Consider the following 18,666-nt stretch of genomic DNA (forward strand, 5'->3'; position numbering starts at 1 on the left):
AGGGAGTAGAGTCAAGGCAGGACAGCTAAATAGTAAGATGGAAAATGAGGGTCAGAGAATGGCAGGAAGGGACAGAGAAAAATCCTAAGAATACACCAACAGTCAAGACTAGATGTTACTAAGAAAACAAGACTAAAGATGGTCTGTATATGAATATGTGTAGCATTCATAACAAAGCAAATAAAAATGAACAGATGGCCATTACGGAGACATGGCTGCAGGATGACAAGGATTGGGTCCTGAATATTGAGGGGTATATGACATTCAAAAAGAATAGGAAGCAAGGTAAAAGTAGAGGGGTAGCAGTAGCACTGTTAATCAAGGATGGATTGGTGCAATAGTCAGATACGACTTTGATTCAGGAGATAAGGATGTAGCATTGATTTGGGTGAAGATTTGGAATAGTAGAGGAAAGAAGTCACTCGTGGGAGTGGTCTACAGGCCCCAACAGTAACCACAATGTAAGCAAAGTATACAAGATGAAATAATGGGTGCTTGTGATAAAGGGGCAGCAATAATCCTCGGTGACTTCAATCTACGTATAAACAGGAAAAATCGGATTGGCAGTAGTAGCCTGGAGGGAAAGTTCATAGAATGCTTTTGAGATAATTTCTTAGAGTAGCACGTTCTGGAATCAACCAGAGAGGTTATGTTAGATTTGGTATTGTGTAATGTGGCAGGATTAATGGCCTCAGAATAAAGGCTCTCTGAGGTAGAGGCAAAAACAATATCAATTAATTTTACACCCAGTTTGAAAGGGAGAAGAGTGAGTCAAAGACTAGTAGTTTAAACTTAAATAAGGGCAACTATGTGAGCATGAAAGATGAACTAGCTGAAGTGAACTGGGATACTAGGCTGGAGGACAGATCAAGAGAGAAACAGTGACAGGCATTTAAGGGGCTATTTCAGAATGTATATTCCTGCTAAAAAGAAAAATTCTAAGGGGGGACCCACCAACTGTGGTTAACCAAGAAACTCAAGGAAAGTAGCTTAAGGAAAAAGCAGATAACTGCGCAAAGATAAGTGGCAGGTCAGGTGATTGGTCAGAATATAAAGAACAACAGAGAATGATGAATAGTTTAATCAGGAGACAGAAATTTGAGTGCGAGAGGAAGCTAGCTAGAAATGTAAAAAGAGACAGCAAGAGTTTCTACAGGTATTTAAAAAGGAAAAGAGTAGGTAAAGTGAGTGTTGGTCCTCTGGAGAGTGACAATGGGGAGTTAATAGTAGGGAAGCGGTGCTGAGCAAACTGATGAAGTTGCGGGCTTATAAGTCTCTGGGTCCTGGTGGGCTTCATCCAGGGTCTTAAAAGAGCTGGCTAATGAGGTAGTAGATGCGTTGGTGTTAATTTTCAAAAATTCACTAGATTCTGGAAAGGTTCCATCAGGCTGGAAGTAGCAAAGATAACCCCTCTATTCAAGGAGAGAGGGAGGCAGAAAACAGGAAACAATTAGCCAGTTAGCTTGGCATCAGTGTGGGGAAGGTGTTAGAATCGATCAAGGAGGAGGATATTGCTGGGCACTTAAAGAAACTCAAGGTAAACGGGAAGAGTCAGCATGGTTTTATGAAAGGGAAATCACGTTTAACTAATTTACTGAAGTTCTTTGAAGGAGTAACATGTGCTGTGGATAAAGGGGAGCCTATAGACGTACTATACATGGATTTCCAGAAAGCATTTGATAAGGTGCCAGATAAAGGTTATTGTGGAAAATGAAAGCTCATGGTTTAGGGAGTAACATATTTGCATATATAGAAGATTGGCTGTCTGGCAGAAAACAGAGTGTGTGCATAAATGGGTCTTTTTCTGATTGGTGGGATGTGCCGAGCAGAGTCCTGCATGGCTCTGTGCTGGGGTCTCAGCATTTTACAATTTATATCAATGATTTAGATGAGGGGAGTGAAGGCGTGGTAGCTAAATTTGCAGATGACCAAAGACAGGTCAGAAAGTATGTTGTGATGACAACATAAGGAGGTTGCAGACAGATATAAATAGATTGAGTGAATGGTCAAAAATCTAGCAGACTGAGTATAATGTGAGAAAATGTGAAGTTGTTCACTTTGGCAGGAAGAATAAAAAAGCAGAGCATTACTTAAAAGGAGAACAGCTGCAGAATTCCAAAGTGCAGGGGGATCTAGGTGTTCTCGTCCATGGGTCACAAAAAGTTGTATGCAGGCACAGCAAGTAATCAGGAAGGCTAATGGTATGTCATCCTTTATTATGAGAGGGATTGAACATAAAAAAGTAAGGATGTTATACTTCAGCAATACAGGACATTGGTAGATCGACATCTCAAAAACTGTGCACAGTTTAGGTCTTTTTATTTAAGGATGTAAATGCGTTGGAGGCAGTTCAGATTGATATCTGGAATGAGCAGGTTGTCTTACAAAGAAAGATTGGATTGATTGGGCTTGTTCCCATTGGTGTTTGGGAGAATGAGGGGGTGACTTGACTGAAGTATAAAAGATCCTGAACACTCTCGACAAGGTGGAAAATTAGGGATCATTCTTTTTGAATAAAGAGGAGAATTTTTTTCTCTGAGGGTTTGGAATTTTCTGCCTCAGAAGGTGGCGGAGGTGGAGTCATTGAATATCTTTAAGGGAGAGGTAGTTTCTTGTTAGGCAAGGGAATCAAAGGTTATCGGCGTAAATGGGAATGTGGAATTCAAAATGCAACCAGATCAGCCATGATCTTATTGAATGACAGAGCAGGCTTGAGTTGCTGAATGGCCAACTTCTGCTCCTATTTTGTCTGTTCGCATGTATCATAACTTAATGTTCGTGACAGATAACTCCCTCCTAATTACATGGAAACTGTAAACTTCAATAAAACCTAGTTAGTTGTGGACTGGCACCTGACAGAATGACCATGGTTTTAAAAACCCAACAGGTTTACTAATGTCTTTCATGGAAGGGAATTCTGCCATGGTTTATCTGGTCTAGACATGGCTTCAGTCCCACAACAATAGGTGGTTGATTTTGTTGTTATAGGCAATTTAGAACTGTGGTAGTTCCACAAAACACGATCGAGGGTATCCTCAATGTGAAGGTGGGACTTCGTTTTCACAATGGCTGCGCGGCGGTCACCCCTACCGATACTGTCATGGACAGATGTATCTGCGGTAGGCAGGTTGGTGAGGATGAGGTCAAGAATGTTTTTCTCTTTTGTTGGTTCCCTCACCGGCTGCTACAGACCCATGTCATTTAGAACTCGGCCAGCTCACTCAATAGTGGTGCTACCCAGCCACTCTTGGTGATGGACATTGAAGTCTTCCAGAGAACCCAGAGAACATTCTGCGCCCTTGGCACCCTCAGTGCTTCCTCTAAGTGATGTTCAACATGGAGGAGCACTGATTCATCAGCTGAGGGAGGGCGGTACATGGTAACCAGCAGGAGGTTTCCTCGCCTATGTTTGCCTGATGCCATGAGACTCTGGGGACCAGTCAACTTCATAGGGACCAGGGCAACTCCCTCCCATCTATATATCACTCTGCCACATCTGCTGGGTCTGACCTGCCGGTGGGATGACACAGAGATGGTGATGGTGGAGTCTGGGACATTAACCAGGGATGGTGATGGTGGAGTCTGGGACATTAACTGTAAGGTATGATTCCGTGAGGATGACTATGTCAGGCTGTTGCTTGACTTGTTTGTGAGACAGCTCTCCCAATTTTGGCACTAGCCCCCAGGTGTTTGCAGGGTCACCAGGGCTGCGATTGCTGTTGTTGTTTCCGGTGCCAAGGCCGATGCCGGGCGGTCCGTCCGGTTTCATTTCTTTTTTCAGTCTTTGGAGCCGTTTGTCACAACTAAGTCACTTAAGAGTCAACCACATTGCTGTGAGTCTGGAGTCACATGTAGGCCAGACCAGGTAAGGATGACAGATTTCCTTCCCTAAGGGACATTAGTGAACCAGATGGGCTTTTTTTAAAACAACAATCGGTTATCACTGGGCTTTGAATTCCAGATTTTTATCGAATTCAAATTCCACCATCTGCCCTGGCGGGATTTGAATCCCAGTCTCCAGAGCATTACCCTGGGTCTCTGGATTACTAGCCCAGCGACAATGCCACTACGCCATCACCCTCTTGCCCTTGTTTTCAGGTGTGAACATTTTACACTTTGCTCCCAGTAAGTCTCATCTTGGGCTTCCTTGTCCCCATAATAACCAAGCCACATAGGCTCATTGTTGGGCAGAACTCATAACAGTTTAAAGCATAACAATTTTATTTGTTACACACGACTGAAAGAACAACAGAGAGGTCTCCAGGTGTTCTAACCAATAAATATCTTTCAACCAATGTTACTGAAACAGATTATCTGGTTTACTGGTATGGATATTTGTACAAGAAACATTAATGAGTTTCAAGGAGAAATTAGACAGGGTTTTTGTCAACAAATGGGATTCAGGGTTAGTAGAAATGCACCATGAGAATACTGTAGATAAGCAAACTGAGGTGATGGACCAACCTGAAACTGTTAGTATGCAGTTTCACCTCAATAGTTGCTTTTATGAATCCAAGAGTTTCTCATAGCCACTTTGATCATATTTGATTCAACTGCTACCAACTTGTTGCCATTTTGCTTAGTTAATCAACAAAATGCAATTGCTGAAGTGTGACAGCAAATATGTGCAACTCCTATCAGAACTATGTGCTACAAGCAAGACCTTTAATAAATTAGAGATAATATAGATCTATATGTAAATAAATATATATAATGTATATCTGATCTACAGTGGAATTGTTCATTGTTAAATCTGAGTCGGAGTACAGTTGGAATGTTTAGTTATAAAACCAGAAAATGCTGGAGAAACTCAGGTCAGGCAGCATCTGTGGGGAGGAACAGAGTTAATGTTTCAGGTCGATGATTTTTCATCAGAACTCACTGCTAAGTATTTCCAGCATTTTCTGTTTTTATTTCAGATTCCCAGCATTCGCAGTATTTTACTAGTGCTAGAATGTTTAGCTGCTGACTTGGCCTGTCACTTTCAGACCTTAGCAGTAAACAGGCAAATCTAGGTTAATTTCAGCTGATTGCAAATTTCAGAATCCACCTCAGGTAAATTAAAATTGTTTCTAAATTGTACAAGCTATAACAGAGAAACCCAGAACCCAGGACAGCAAATGTTACCTTATGTCAAATCCTTTAAATTCATTCCCTTTTAACCTTTTTAGGTATTCTGTAAATGAGGCTTAAATTCTAAAAAACCTTCCTGCAAAAATTCCAAGGAGCTTCTTTTTGCTTTTCAGAATGATCCTAACATCCCAGTGCAGTGCAAAATAATTCTTCTGGAAAGTAATGCACTTCATTGTGTTGCCTTTATTATGGAATTAAGCTGGAAAATAATAACATGCTCCAGGTGAAAATTAACTTAGTACTATCACAGAATCCCAGAATTTTAAAGGCACAGAGGGAGGCCATTCGGTCCATCATGTCTGCACCAGCTCACCAAATGAGCATCATGACCTAATGCCACTGCCCTGCCTTTTCCCTGCACCCCTGCACATTGTTTCTATTCAAATAATCATCTAATGCCCTCTTGAATGTCTCAATTGAACCTGCCTCCATCACACTTCCAGACAGTGCATTCCAGGCCCGGACCACTCAGTGTATGAAAAAGTTTTTTCTCATGTCACATTTACTTCTTTTGCAAATCACTTTAAATCTGTGCCCTCTCATTCTTGATCCTTTTACAAGTGGGAACAGCTTCTCCCTATCTACTCTGTCCAGCCCCCTCATGATTTTGAACACCTCTACCAAATCTCCTCTTAGCCTTCTTCTCTACAAGGGGAACAATCCCAACTCTCCAATCTATCTTCATAACTGAAGTTTCTCATCCCTGGAACCAGTCTTGCAAACCTCTTCTGCATTGTCTCCAATGTGTTCACATCCTTCCTATAATGTGGCACCCAGAACTCCAGATGAGGTCTAACAAGTGTCATATAAATTCAGCATAACCTCCCTGCTCTTGTACTGTATGCCCCTATTAATAAAGCCCAGAATACTATATACTTTATTAACTGCCCTCTCCACCTGTCCTGCCAACTTCAATGATCTATGCACATATACATCCAGATCTTTCTGCTCCTACACTCCCTTCAAAATTTCACCCCTATTTTATATTGTCTGTCCATGTTCTTCCTACCAAAATCTCACACTTCACCACAATGAACTTCATCTGCCACCTATCTGCCCACTCCTGCAACTTTTCTATGTCCTTTTGAAGTTCTACTTCAAAACTATACTAGATGTATAATTAAATAGCTTTATTGTATATGTTTAAAGATGAATATCCCATAAACACAAGCATTTTCCATCAGTGGGGATATTATTTTATTTGGAAAAGACCATAAAATGTTTGTATAATTTATTGTAACAAAGAAAAATAGTCAATATCCTACGCAACCAGAAGTTCTATCTCAACTAGCTATATGTATCCTTGTTCCTTGGTTTGCCAGCCATTAACATAGGAAAAATAGATTACTTAGTCAATAGTCTTACCTCTGGATTAATGGCAAATGTTTTTGATGGCTTTCCAACACAAAGTAGATCGAATATAATTTCTTTCATTGCAAAATCAAGCCGCTCCTGTTGTTGAAACAAACACAAGACAGTTGAAACTCCATATGTGCTTATACTTGTAGAGTTCATCTTCAAGTTTGTTACTACATAGTTACACAGTATTTACAGCACAGAAACATGCCATGAGGTCAACAGGCCCATGTTGGTGTTTATGCTCTGCCTAAGGGCCTCTTACCCTACTTCATTTAACTATCAAAATATCCATCTATTCGTTGTTTCCTCACATTTTTATCCAGCTTCCTCTTAAATACACCTGTATCAGTTACCTCAACTATTCTTTGTGGTAGCGAGTTCCACATTCCAGCCACTCTCTGGGTAAAGATATTTCGCCTTCACCTTGGATTTATTAAGGCCTATTTTACATTTTTTGTTCCAATTCTGGTCTCCTGAGTGTGGAAACATCTTTTCTACCTTTACACTATCATACCCTCAGTCTTCTGCTTTTGACAGTAACAGTCCCAACCTGTTTAATCTTTCCTGATAACCTTTGCAGCTCAGGTATCATCCTAGTAAACCATTTTTCTATCTTCTCCAGCATTTCTTATATCCTTTTTATAATATGAAGACCAGAACTGTTTACAGTGCTCTCTGTGTGGTCTAACCAATGTTCTAATAACATAACATTGCTTCAACCACTCCCTGTTCACACCACTTTTGGGTAAAGACATTTCTTCTGAATTCCCTATTGGATTTCTTGATGACTATCATATATTGATGGCCTCTAGTTAAGCTTCTCCCCACAAGAGGACACATTCTCTCTGGATCCCCTTCATCAAAACCTTTCATAATTTTAATGACCTCCACTAGGTCATCCATCAGTCTTTTTACCAAGAGAAGATAGTCAGCCTGTCAATTCTTCCCTGATATGTATGCCTACACATTTCTGGTATCATCTTTGTAAATCTTGTCTGAACTCTCCAGTGCCTCTATATTCTTTTTACAATATGGCAACCAGAACTGCACGTAGTGCTCCTTTGGTCTAAACAAAGTTCAATACAGGTTTAGCATTACTTACTCCCTTTCCAATTCTAACTCTCCAGAAATAAAGTGCTTGGTTTACATTTTATGGCCTTGTTAACCTGTGGCTCAACTGTTAGTGATTGGTGTATTTGTACTCCAAGTACCTTTTCTTCCTCTACCCCACCTAGACTTGTACCTTCCAAGTAATAATTGACATCTCTATTCTGCCTACCAAATGTACTAGCTCACATATATCAGTGTTGGACTTTATTTGCCAGTTATATGCTCATTCTGCCACTTGTCCCGACTCCACATTCTCTGACCTTATTCATTAGTCTATTATGGGGCACCTTACTGAAGGCCTTTTGAAAATCCAGGTAAATTACATCAAATTAAATGACAATTATCCACTCTGTGTTAGCTCCTCAAAAAATTCACGGTTAATCAAGCAAGATTTTCCCTTTTGAAATCCATGCTGACTATTCATTATGCTATTTTTTTGTTTCTACATGTTCTTCTATTTGATCCTTTAGTAGGGATTCCATTATTTTTCTTACCACCAATGTTAAGCTGACTGGTTTCTCATTCCTGGGCATTTTCTTTCGCCCAGCTTAAATATAGGAGTTACATCAACTATCTGCTAGTCCTCTCGTACTACTCCTTTTTCTGATGAACTATTAAATGTGTGTGGTAATGCCTCTGCTATCTCTTCCCAAGATTCTTTTGCATAGAAAAGAACTTGATCTTGTCTGCCCCATGCTAATTAGGTGCCCTCATACTTGTCCTGCAAACTCCAGCTGGGTCTGTGCCGGTGGATACTGACAGGCTGGAGGTGGACATAACTGCTGGATTTCTGGACAATAGAATTCTGGCCTCATTACGTCTAAATGGCGAAAAGATCTACATACAAATATCCTGAATTTGCAAGATGTCAGAAAATAAAGGTTCTGCAAACAACTTTTAAGTTAAGATATAAAATGCATAAGGTACTTGGCAAAGAACCAGGCCCACAACAGTAGGTTAGGAAAACATACTTAAAGCATTGTCAATAAGATTAATTTTCATGTGACTTTTAAAGGCAAAGAACATTGCTGTATGCGGAGGGTATTAGGGAGAGAGTTCCAAAGAAGTGGATGAAAACAGTTGAAGCCTTTAGTGATGAAACAAAGATGCACAGGAAGATAGACTGAAGCACTCAAGACTATGGTTTGGAATGCAATGCTAACAGCCATTGCAGAGGTGAGTAAGGAGGCTTGGAGTGATTTTGTAAACGAGATCAATGACTTTGAATTCAACGCATGGGGGGAAAGGAGGAAAAGAAAGAAATCGAGAACCCCTGGACCAAGGGTCAAAAACACAGGGGTGGCAGGCAAGTTCGCCCTCGAAAGCCCCCACAAATCCCTGAAAAATTCAATCATGGGGGTGACCAATGAGAGGAAAGTATAGATGCAAGTGACAGAATCGACGAGGAGCTTCTCATTCTCTGCTGATGGGCTCAACTACATCTCAGTGATGAGCTTATCAGCAAACGCAGGAGAGAAACGGCCTGTGATTGAAAGAGCAGTGGAAAAGTGAATGGCAGTGTGTAACGCAGAAAGGCTGAAAATAGCAGCTCAGATTGTGACCACAGGGGATCCGGCCAGGAAGGCAGTAACTGGGACAGCAAATGCTGGACAAAACTCAGCAGGTCTGACAACATCTGCGGAGAGAAAGACCAGAGTTAACGTTGTGAGTCCGTATGACTCTTCTTCAGAACTCTGAGTTTTTCAGGCATTTTTTGTTTTTGTTTCAGATTTCCAGCATCCGTAGTATTTTGCCTTTATATTAAGGCAATAACTGGGAATCCAGCTGCCTCCCTCACCCCGGGTACCTGCATAATAAACCCAGAGACAGTGCTGCCAGAAAGACCGAGGGAGGAATGGCAGCCAGATTCCCCCAGGTCCCCACACCCCAGCTGCTGATGCCTGGCCTCCTGGTGCCTGTATCAAGTTGGCCAGCTCCAGAAGCAGCCGCAACTTCCCAGTCCAATTGGTCCCAGAACCACAACCAGTGGCATCAAATGACTCAGCAGTGTTGGCAACGCAGCCATTTGAAAAAGGCAACAGGGTCTGAGTGTGTGAACTGGAGTGGTGACAGTGAGACCTTTCGAGGGCACGTGTGTGTGCAAGAGACACACAAAGAAAACTCCAAGGAAGTGTCTGAGAGAGAGAGAGACAGACTCCAAAGGGGCCAGAGAGACTGCAAGGGTTCAGAAGTGGACTTGCTGAGTGAGTAAGTCAGGGGGAGGGTTGGAAAATGGGATAGCTTGTGTCCTCTATTTCTGATTGATAAATCTTTTAGGTTTTTTGCCTCTTTAAAGGCTGATGTTATGTTATATTGACTTAGTGAATTGATATCTCCTTTTAACTTTTCAAAATGATTCTTAACTACTTTATTTATTTGTTGGTTCATTGTACAGTAAGTTGTAATTAATGCTGGAACAATGATCTTGGGTGCGGCGGTGGGTTGGCTAGTTCTCTCAAAAGATTAGGCTTGATATGGCTGAGGAATCTTTTTTGTGTATCTTCTCTGTCTTAATGAAGTAAAAAGGGTAGTAACTGCCTGCGCGAAATCTTCTAGCTTTGTGCACAGGCAATTAAAATTCTTTAGCTATGACCTCACTAGTCCACTGAGGGAATATGAAAGGAGTCCCCGAAAACCAAAAAGTAGGTCTCCAGAAAAACTAAAGATGCTGTGAAAAAAAAATTTTGACCCCTGCCCGAGACTTTCCCACATATGCAAATTGGGTGTGTAATACGTTATTATAGGGTTTTTGGTACAGCAGGTAAACCGTCACTAAAAATTGTGGCCAAAATAGCAGGTTGTTTCCAATGGAGTAACACATTACAAATCAATCAAAAGTGATTATGTAAACTTGTATAACAATGCCCAGTGTAATTTCATCACAATGACCATACAGATTTACAGCATAACAGCACTATATTAAACAAAGTGTATGTGCTTGTCAGTAAAAATAATAATGGCAGTCCCTTGGAGCGAGGAGGATGCTTGCCACAGGGTCCTAGAGTCATGAGAGGGAGCGAAAAAGAGGGAGAGAAAGAGAGAGACGCTGTCAGAGATAGGGGTGAAGTCAGTGTAAGGTAAAGGAGGTGGAAAAGGGAAAGCAAAAGGTTAAGGCAGAAATGACATAACGAGGAAATAAAAATCCAAAATCCACATTCCACATTGGGCCTGTCCACGGTCGATGAAGAGATGCACACCTTCTTGAGCTTTCTTTTTGCTCTTGGACTTCGGACTTTGTCATCTGCCCTGCTTCAAAACCAGTATACCTTGGTGAAGCAGGGCTCACCACCGTGGGCAGTCCAGTGCACTCTCTTCCCAGCTGTTGAGGTCAAAGCCAATCATCTTCACGTAAGCTTTCGGAGTGTTTTTGAAATGCTTCCGCTGACCGTCCTGTGATCTTTGACAAGTCACAAGCTGGGGGTAAAGAGTGCACTGCGAAAGCAAATGTTTGGCATTATGCAATGGCCTGTCCAGCGCAGTTGCCACTCTTGAAGGATGCTTGTGTTCATATGTAGCTCTCTAGATGTCCTTTATCGATCTGACGAAGGCTTTTAACTCAGTCAACTGGGAACCTCTCTGGAAAATCCTAAGCCACATCGGCTATCCGCAGAAATACAGAAATTGAGGATGTGCTCCTTCTCCATGACGAAATGATGGCTACTGTACTCTACAATGGACTGAAGTCAGATGCCTTTCCTATCAGAACTGGTATCAAGCAAGGATGTGTGTTTGCACCCACCCCTTTCTCTATCTTGCTAGTGGCCATCCTCAACATGGTCATGGATGCCCTCCCGCCCAGGATCCAAAATGAGTCCAAGTTCAACGGGAAGCTTTTCAACCTCCAAAGGCTTTTCAACACCAGCAGCAGAGTACAGAGGTCGCAGTCTACCTCTTGGCACACCTCCACGGTTGTAAACCCTGGGTGACATATCATGAACACCTGCGAAAGCTCAAGACATACCATCGGCTCTGCCTACGAAAGATGTGTGTGTCACCTGGATGGATGGCCGTACAAACTCAAATATTCTCCAAGAAGGAAGGAGGGAAGGAAGGAAGGATGAAAGAAGGAAGGGCGAGTGAGTGAATGAGTAAGTGAGGTGAGTGAGAGTGAGTACGTGTGTGCGCGCATGCACGTCTGTACATACACATACAAACACACGTGAAATATTCAGAAACATTACAAAAATAAAAAGCTTAACAGATACTGTCTCCAGGAAGCAGGTGTCCTGAGCATGCATATAGATTGATACACACCCGAAATATTCAGAAAGTTAAAAAAAATAAAAAGCTTAAGGGAATGAAGGGTAGAAATGTTATGCCAGGTCATGAAATTTCAATATTTTGTTTAGATTTTATTATGCAAATATCAAAGTCAAAAACCTTATGGTTAGTACAGAACTACACCATAAATATTACTGCCTAAATCATACCTGAGCAATAAATTGGATGATCTTGACAAATATATTCAGAGGCGTGTCACGGGGGACCACACTGCGGGAGCCTTTGGGGAAAAGTGCTGATACAATGCTCAAAAGGCGACTGTTTAAAGAGTCAGAATTGAAAAACGTGGATTAAATATGGATCAATACCAGAATGGACACAATTTACAAAAAAGTACAACTCATCCAAAAAAAGGAAAAAAAAACTTCAAGAAAGATGAATGATTTGAAGGCTGACTCTATGTACAAAATGCCTAAACGCTCCATAAAGAAAGCTATTAGCTGCCCAATGGTGTCTATGAACATTGCAAGCAAAGGTAATTCGAGCTATTAAAACTTTACAAATTAAAAAAAACCATTGATAAGCAATTTACTTTGAAAATATGGGACTGATTTCTCTGGCTGAATTTAGATAAGTTTTTCATTAGGGTATGTATGAGTTACTCATTAGATATGTAGAACATTTTTAAAGAAGTATTGTTCCTTTCAAAATGATTACTTTTTGACTACCAAAGAATTTGCCGCACATTAGTAAATTAACAAGCAAAATAAAAAACACAAAACTAGGCAGTTCTTCATAATGTAGGTACTAAAACATTTTAAAAATTGCCTTGATTGTGCATTCTTGGCTTTTAAATATTTGTAAACAACTGCTGTTCTTCATTAAGGTAAAATCAAAATGCTGCGGATGCTGGAAATCTGAAACAACAGAAAATGCTGGAAAAACTCAGCAGGTCTGGCAGCATCTGTGGAGAGAGAAACAGAGTTAACATTACGAGTCCGTATGACCCTTCTTCAGACCCCTGCTCTGAAGAAGGGTCTTACAGGCTCGTAACGTTAACTCTGTTTCTTTCTCCACAGATGCTGCCAGACCTGCTGAGTTTTTCCAGCATTTTCTGTTTTTGTTCTTCTTCATTGTTATTGAATGAGTTGAGATTAAACATACTACCCTTTGTTTTAAATCATGTCAAACAAACATGAAATTATAGAAAATAGGTCAATCACTGAGACTTCCAAAGTGCAAGCACATCTTTAAGAGCAGAGCCCATAACCCTACTCTAAAGATTTCAGTTATGTCCATCATGTCCTTAACATTTGGCACACAATCTGTTATGTGGGAACATTCCACATGTTTTCTTTGTATTTTAAAAGGAGCTTAATGTTGCACTACTTATGAAATACAGGTACAGTACCTCCAATCCAACAACCTCAGGACCGAGTCCGTGCCGAATTTTAGAACTTGGTGATTTTGGGTGGAAAAAAAATCAGAATGCCTTAATTCAGTGAATAGGCAACACAAGAAAACCAACTGATATGATTGTGAAGCATTTTAGGTTAATGGCCATGTCTCTGCTGATATTAATTCACTTCTCACGCATTGGATTTCAAAACTCTTTCATACCTCCTCCACTCCCTACATCAATAACAAAAGATCTATAAAATTGAAATGATGTTAAAAATACCCCACAGCTGTAACAAAAACCTATTTGTTTTTTATGCATGCAAGATTATACAGTACTCTTTAATAACTCTTTTTTGAACTGACTTAGGCCAGCTGCTAGAAGGCAACCTTCTTGCCAGATACTGAAGCAGTCCATGTCCAAATGCAGAAAGATCTGGACAATATCCAGGCTTGGGCTGAGAAGTGGCAATTAACATTCGTGCCATGCAAGTGCCAAGCAATGATCATCTCCAACAAGAGAGAATTTAACCATCGCTTGACATTCAATGGCATTATCATGGCTGAATCGCCCACTATCAACATCCTGGGTTTTAGGGAAGGTGATGGCATTGTGGTATTGTCCCTGGACTAGTGATCTAGAGACCCAGGTAATGCTCTGAGGACCCGGGTTGCAATCCCACCATGGCAGATGGCGGAATTTGAATTCAATAAAAATCTGGAATTAAAAGTCTAATGATGACCATGAAACCTTTGTTGATTGAAGTAAAACCCTATCTGGTTCACTAATGACCTTTAGGGAAGGAAATTTGCTGTCCTTACCTGGTCTGGCCTACACATGACTCCAGACCCACAGCAATGTGGTTGACTCTTATATGCCCTCTGAAATGGCCTAGCGAGCCACCCAGTTGTAACAAACCGCTACAAAGTCACAAAAAAGGAGTGAAAGCGGGTGGACCACACAGCATCGACCAAGGCACTGGAAACGACAACAGCAATCACAGTCCTATCGACCCTGCAATGTCCTCCTTACTAACATCTGGGGGCTAGTGCCAAAATTGGGAGATCTTTCTCACAGACTAGTCAAGCAACAGCCTGACACAGTAATCCTCATGGCATCGTGTCTTACAGATCATGTCCCAGACTCCAGCATCACCATCCCCGGGTATGTCCTGTCTCACCGGCAGGACAGACCTACCAGAGGTGTCGGCACAGTGGTAGACAGTCTGGAGGGGGTTGCCCTGGGAATCCTCAACATTGACTCTGGACCCCATGAAGTCTTGTGGCATCAGGTCAAACATGGGCAAGGAAACCTTCTGCTGATTACCACGTACTGCCCTCCCTCAGCTGATCAATCAGTGCTCCTCCATGTTGAACACCACTTGGGGAAGCATGGAGGGTGGCAAGTATGTAGAATGTACTCTGAGTGGGGGACTTCAATGCCCACCACCAAGAGTGGCTGGGTAGCACTGCTACTGACCGAGTTGGCCAAGTCCTAAAGGAGATAGCTGCTAAACTGGGTCTGCAGCAGGTGGTGAGGGAGCCAAAAAGAGTGAAAAACATACTTGACCTCATCCTTTCCAACCTGCCTGCCGCAGATGCATCTGTCCATGGCCATAATGGTAGGAGAGACCAGCTCACAATCGTTGTGGAGACGAGGTCCCACCTTCACATTGCGGATACCCTCAATCATGTTGTGTGGTACTACCATCGTGCTAAATGGGATAGATTTTGAACAGATCTAGCAACTCAAGACTGAGCATCCATGAGGCACTGTGGGCCGTCAGCAGCAGCATTGTACTCGAACATAATCTGTAACCACATGGTCCGGCATATCCCCCACTCTATCATCATCATCAAGCCAAGGGATCAACCCAGGTTCAATGAAGAGTGCAGGAGGAAATGCCAGGAGCTGCACCAGGCATATCTAAAAATGAGGTGTCCACCTGGTGAAGCTATAACACAGGACTACCTGCGTGCCAAACAGCATAAGCAGCAAGTGATCAACAGGGCTAAGCGATCCCACAACCACTGGATCAGATCTAAGCTCAGCAGTCCTGCCACATCCAGTCGTGAATGGTGGATGGAGGAGCAAACTGCACAAATATCCCCATCCTCAATGACGGGGGACCCCAGCAGATCAGTGCAACAGGTAAGGCTGAAGTATTTGCAATAATCATCAGCTGAAATGGATGGTCCATCTTGGCCTCTTCCGGAAGTCCCCCACATTACAGATGCTAGTCTTCAGCCAGTTTGATTCACTCCACCTGATATCAAGAAACAGCTAAAGGCACTGGATACTGCAAAGGCTATGGGCCCTGACAATATTCCAGCAATAATACTGAAGACTTGTGTTCCAGGACTTGCCACGCCCCTAGCCAAGCTGTTCCAGTACAGCTACAACACTGGCATCTACCCGGTTATGTGGCAAATTGCACAGGTGCGTCCTGTACACAAAAAGCAGGACAAATCCAACCCAGCCAATTATTGCCCTATCAGTCTACTCTCGATCATCAGTGAAGTAATGGAAGGGGTCATCAACAGTGCTATCAAGCAGCACTTGCTTAGCAATAACCTGCTTGCTGATGCCCAGTTTGGTTTCCACCAGTGCCACTCAATTCCTGGCCTCATTACAGCCTTGATTCAAACATGGACAGAAGAGCTGAACTACCAAGGTGAGGTGAGAGTGACTGCCCTTGACATCAAGGCAGCATTTGAGCAAGTGTGGCATCAAGGAGCTCTAGCAAAACAGGAGTCAATGGGAATCAGGGGGAAAAATCCACGTTGGCAGGAATCATACCTAGCACAAAGGAAGATGGCTGTGGCTGTTGGAGGTCAGTCATCTCAGCTCCAGGACATCACTGCAGGCGTTCCTCAGGGTAGTGTCCTTGGCCAAACCATCTTCAGCTGCTTCATCATAAGGTCAGAAGTGGGGATGTTCACTGATGATTGCACAATGTTCAGCACGATTTGCAACTCCTGTGATACTGAAGCAGTCTATGTCCAACTGCAGCAAGACCTGGACAATATCCAGGGTTTGGATGACAAGTGGCAAGTAACATTCTCACCCCACAAGTGTCAGGCAATGACTATCTCCAACAAGAGAGAATCCAGCCATTGCTCCTTGATGTTCAATAACATTACCATCACTAAATCCCCCACTATCAACATCCTGGGGATTAACATTGACCAAAAACTGAACTGGACTAGCCATATAAATATTGTGGCTACATGAGCAGATCAGAGGCTAGGAATAGTGCGACGACTAACCCACCTCCTTACTCCCCAAAGCCTGTCCACCATCCACATGGCAAAGTCAGGAGTGTGATGGAATATTCTCCACTTGCCTGGATGAGCGCAGCTCCCATAACATTCAAGAAGCTTGACACCGTCCAGGACAAAGCAGCCCGCTTGATTTGCACCACATTCACTCCCTCCACCACCAATGCACAGTAGCAGCAGTGTGTACCATTTACAAGATGCACTGCAGGAAATCACCAAGGCTCGTTCGGTAGCACCTTCCAAACCCATGACCACTACCATCTAGAAGTATAAGGGCAGCAGATAGATGGGAACACCACCACCTGGAAGTTCCCATTCAAGTCAATCACCACCCTGACTTGGAAACATATCACCTTCTCTTCGCTGTTGCTGTGTCAAAATCCTAGAACTCCCCTTCTAACAGCACTGTGGGTGTACCCACACCACATGGACTGCAGCGGTTCAAGAAGGCTCACTACCATCATCTCAAGGGCAACTAGGGGTGAGCAATAAATGCTGGCCTAGCCAGCGAAGCACACATCCCATGAATCAATTGAGAAAAAAGTGACCAGAAACTGAACTGCTGTAGCCATATAAATCCTGTGGCTACAAGAGCAGGTCAAAAGCTTGAAATCCTGCAGTGAGTAACTCACTTCCTGACTCTCCAAAGCCTGTCTCCCAGGCACAAGTTAGAAATGTGATGGGGTACTCTCCACTTGCCTGGATGAGTGCAGCTCCAACAACACTGAAGCAGCCTAAAACCATCCAGGGCAAAGCAGCACACTTGATTGACACCCCATCCACAAACATTCACTCCAACCACCACCGATACACAGTGGCAACAATGTGTACCATCCACATGATGCACTGCAGGAATTGACCAAGCCTCCTTAGACAGCTACCCATGACTGCAACCATCTAGAAGGACAAGGATAGCAGACACATGAGAGCATCAGCACCTAGAAGTTACCCTCCAAGCCACTCACTATTCTGACTTGGAAATATATCACCATTCGTTCATTGTTCCAGGGTCAAAATCCTGGAACTCCCTCCCTAACAGCACTGTGGGTATACCTACAACACATGGACTGCAGCAGTTCAAGAAGACAGCTCACCACCTTCTCAAGGGTAATTAGGGATGGGCAATAAATGCTGGCCTAGCCAGCGACACCGACATCCTACGAATGAATAAATAAAAAACACTGCCCATGGAACTTAAAAGGTTTTTGGGAATCAAGTGCAATGTTTGAATTTAAGCCCGTGGGTTTCTACTTGGGTGGCCTTAATGACATCAAAACTCTACTGTTGCAAGAATAAGCAAAAGTCCTGATCCCAAGTACAATGCATAGCTTTCTACCTATTGGATTCTACAAGGGTCTTCTGTTCTTCCTGGGTGAGGTCAATAGCCTCTGCCAAATCTACACTGGGTCAGGTGGAGTCAAGGTTTGCTGGAGTGCGAGAAAAAAAATGTCTGGTTTTCAGGTATTTGAGATACTCTACTTGTACTTCAGTCAAGTAAAAGCTTTATAATTGGGTAAAAATATCAAAGATCACTGCAGCGTTAGAGGTTTAGTTATGTTAGTCAAAGACAATTTTCTTCCTTATGCAAATTTCTGATACTATTGTTAAGATGACATCTTGTCTATGAACACTAGTGTTCAGTTCGATTCATTGACCTTTCTAAAATACACTTGTATGTCTATACCCACCTTTGTGTTACAGTGTTGCTTTCACATTTAATTCTGATTACATAAACCCATAACAACCTATACAGTGATTCCAGTGCAACCCGAGACATCTTGGGGTCTTTGTTCTATAGGAAGAAACAATGGAAATGTTTCAAAAGCCAGAAGACAACAGCTAACTAGTTAGTACCATGGACATGCACTTTCCACACAAAACATTATTAACACCAGTGCAGGTAAAAGACAGATATACAAGAAATCTGTAAACATTTTGATACTGAAACAAAGAAACTTTAAATTACACAGGAAGTAACCTTTTTCAGCAGATTTGTTTTGTTTCCTTTATTTCCTTCACCATTATTATTATTACTGGCATCCGTCCGTCTCAGGAGACGATGGGCTGCGCCTAGAGTGTATGTCACTTCCGCGCCATCACTCAGAAATTGATGCACTGACAATCAGGCCTTGATTTAAATTTTCAGTGCACAAAGTGCATGTT

The 18,666-nt window shown here is 42.4% G+C and overlaps 1 protein-coding gene across 12 annotated transcripts in view; it reads right to left on the minus strand.

Annotated features, from left to right (window-relative positions):
- fryl (furry homolog, like) overlaps positions 1–18,666 on the minus strand; it is a 634,639-nt gene that overhangs the window by 284,178 nt on the left and 331,795 nt on the right. For all 12 annotated transcript variants that reach the window (XM_041198439.1, XM_041198448.1, XM_041198467.1 and 9 more), the window contains 3 exons: positions 18,192–18,295; positions 12,033–12,141; positions 6,499–6,585 (listed from right to left, as the gene is read on the minus strand). In XM_041198439.1, the coding sequence (XP_041054373.1) occupies positions 6,499–6,585; positions 12,033–12,141; positions 18,192–18,295 (300 nt within the window). The remainder of the gene's footprint in view (positions 1–6,498; positions 6,586–12,032; positions 12,142–18,191; positions 18,296–18,666) is intronic.

Source organism: Carcharodon carcharias, chromosome 1 (assembly GCF_017639515.1).
Source record: "Carcharodon carcharias isolate sCarCar2 chromosome 1, sCarCar2.pri, whole genome shotgun sequence".
Taxonomy (NCBI): domain Eukaryota; kingdom Metazoa; phylum Chordata; class Chondrichthyes; order Lamniformes; family Lamnidae; genus Carcharodon; species Carcharodon carcharias.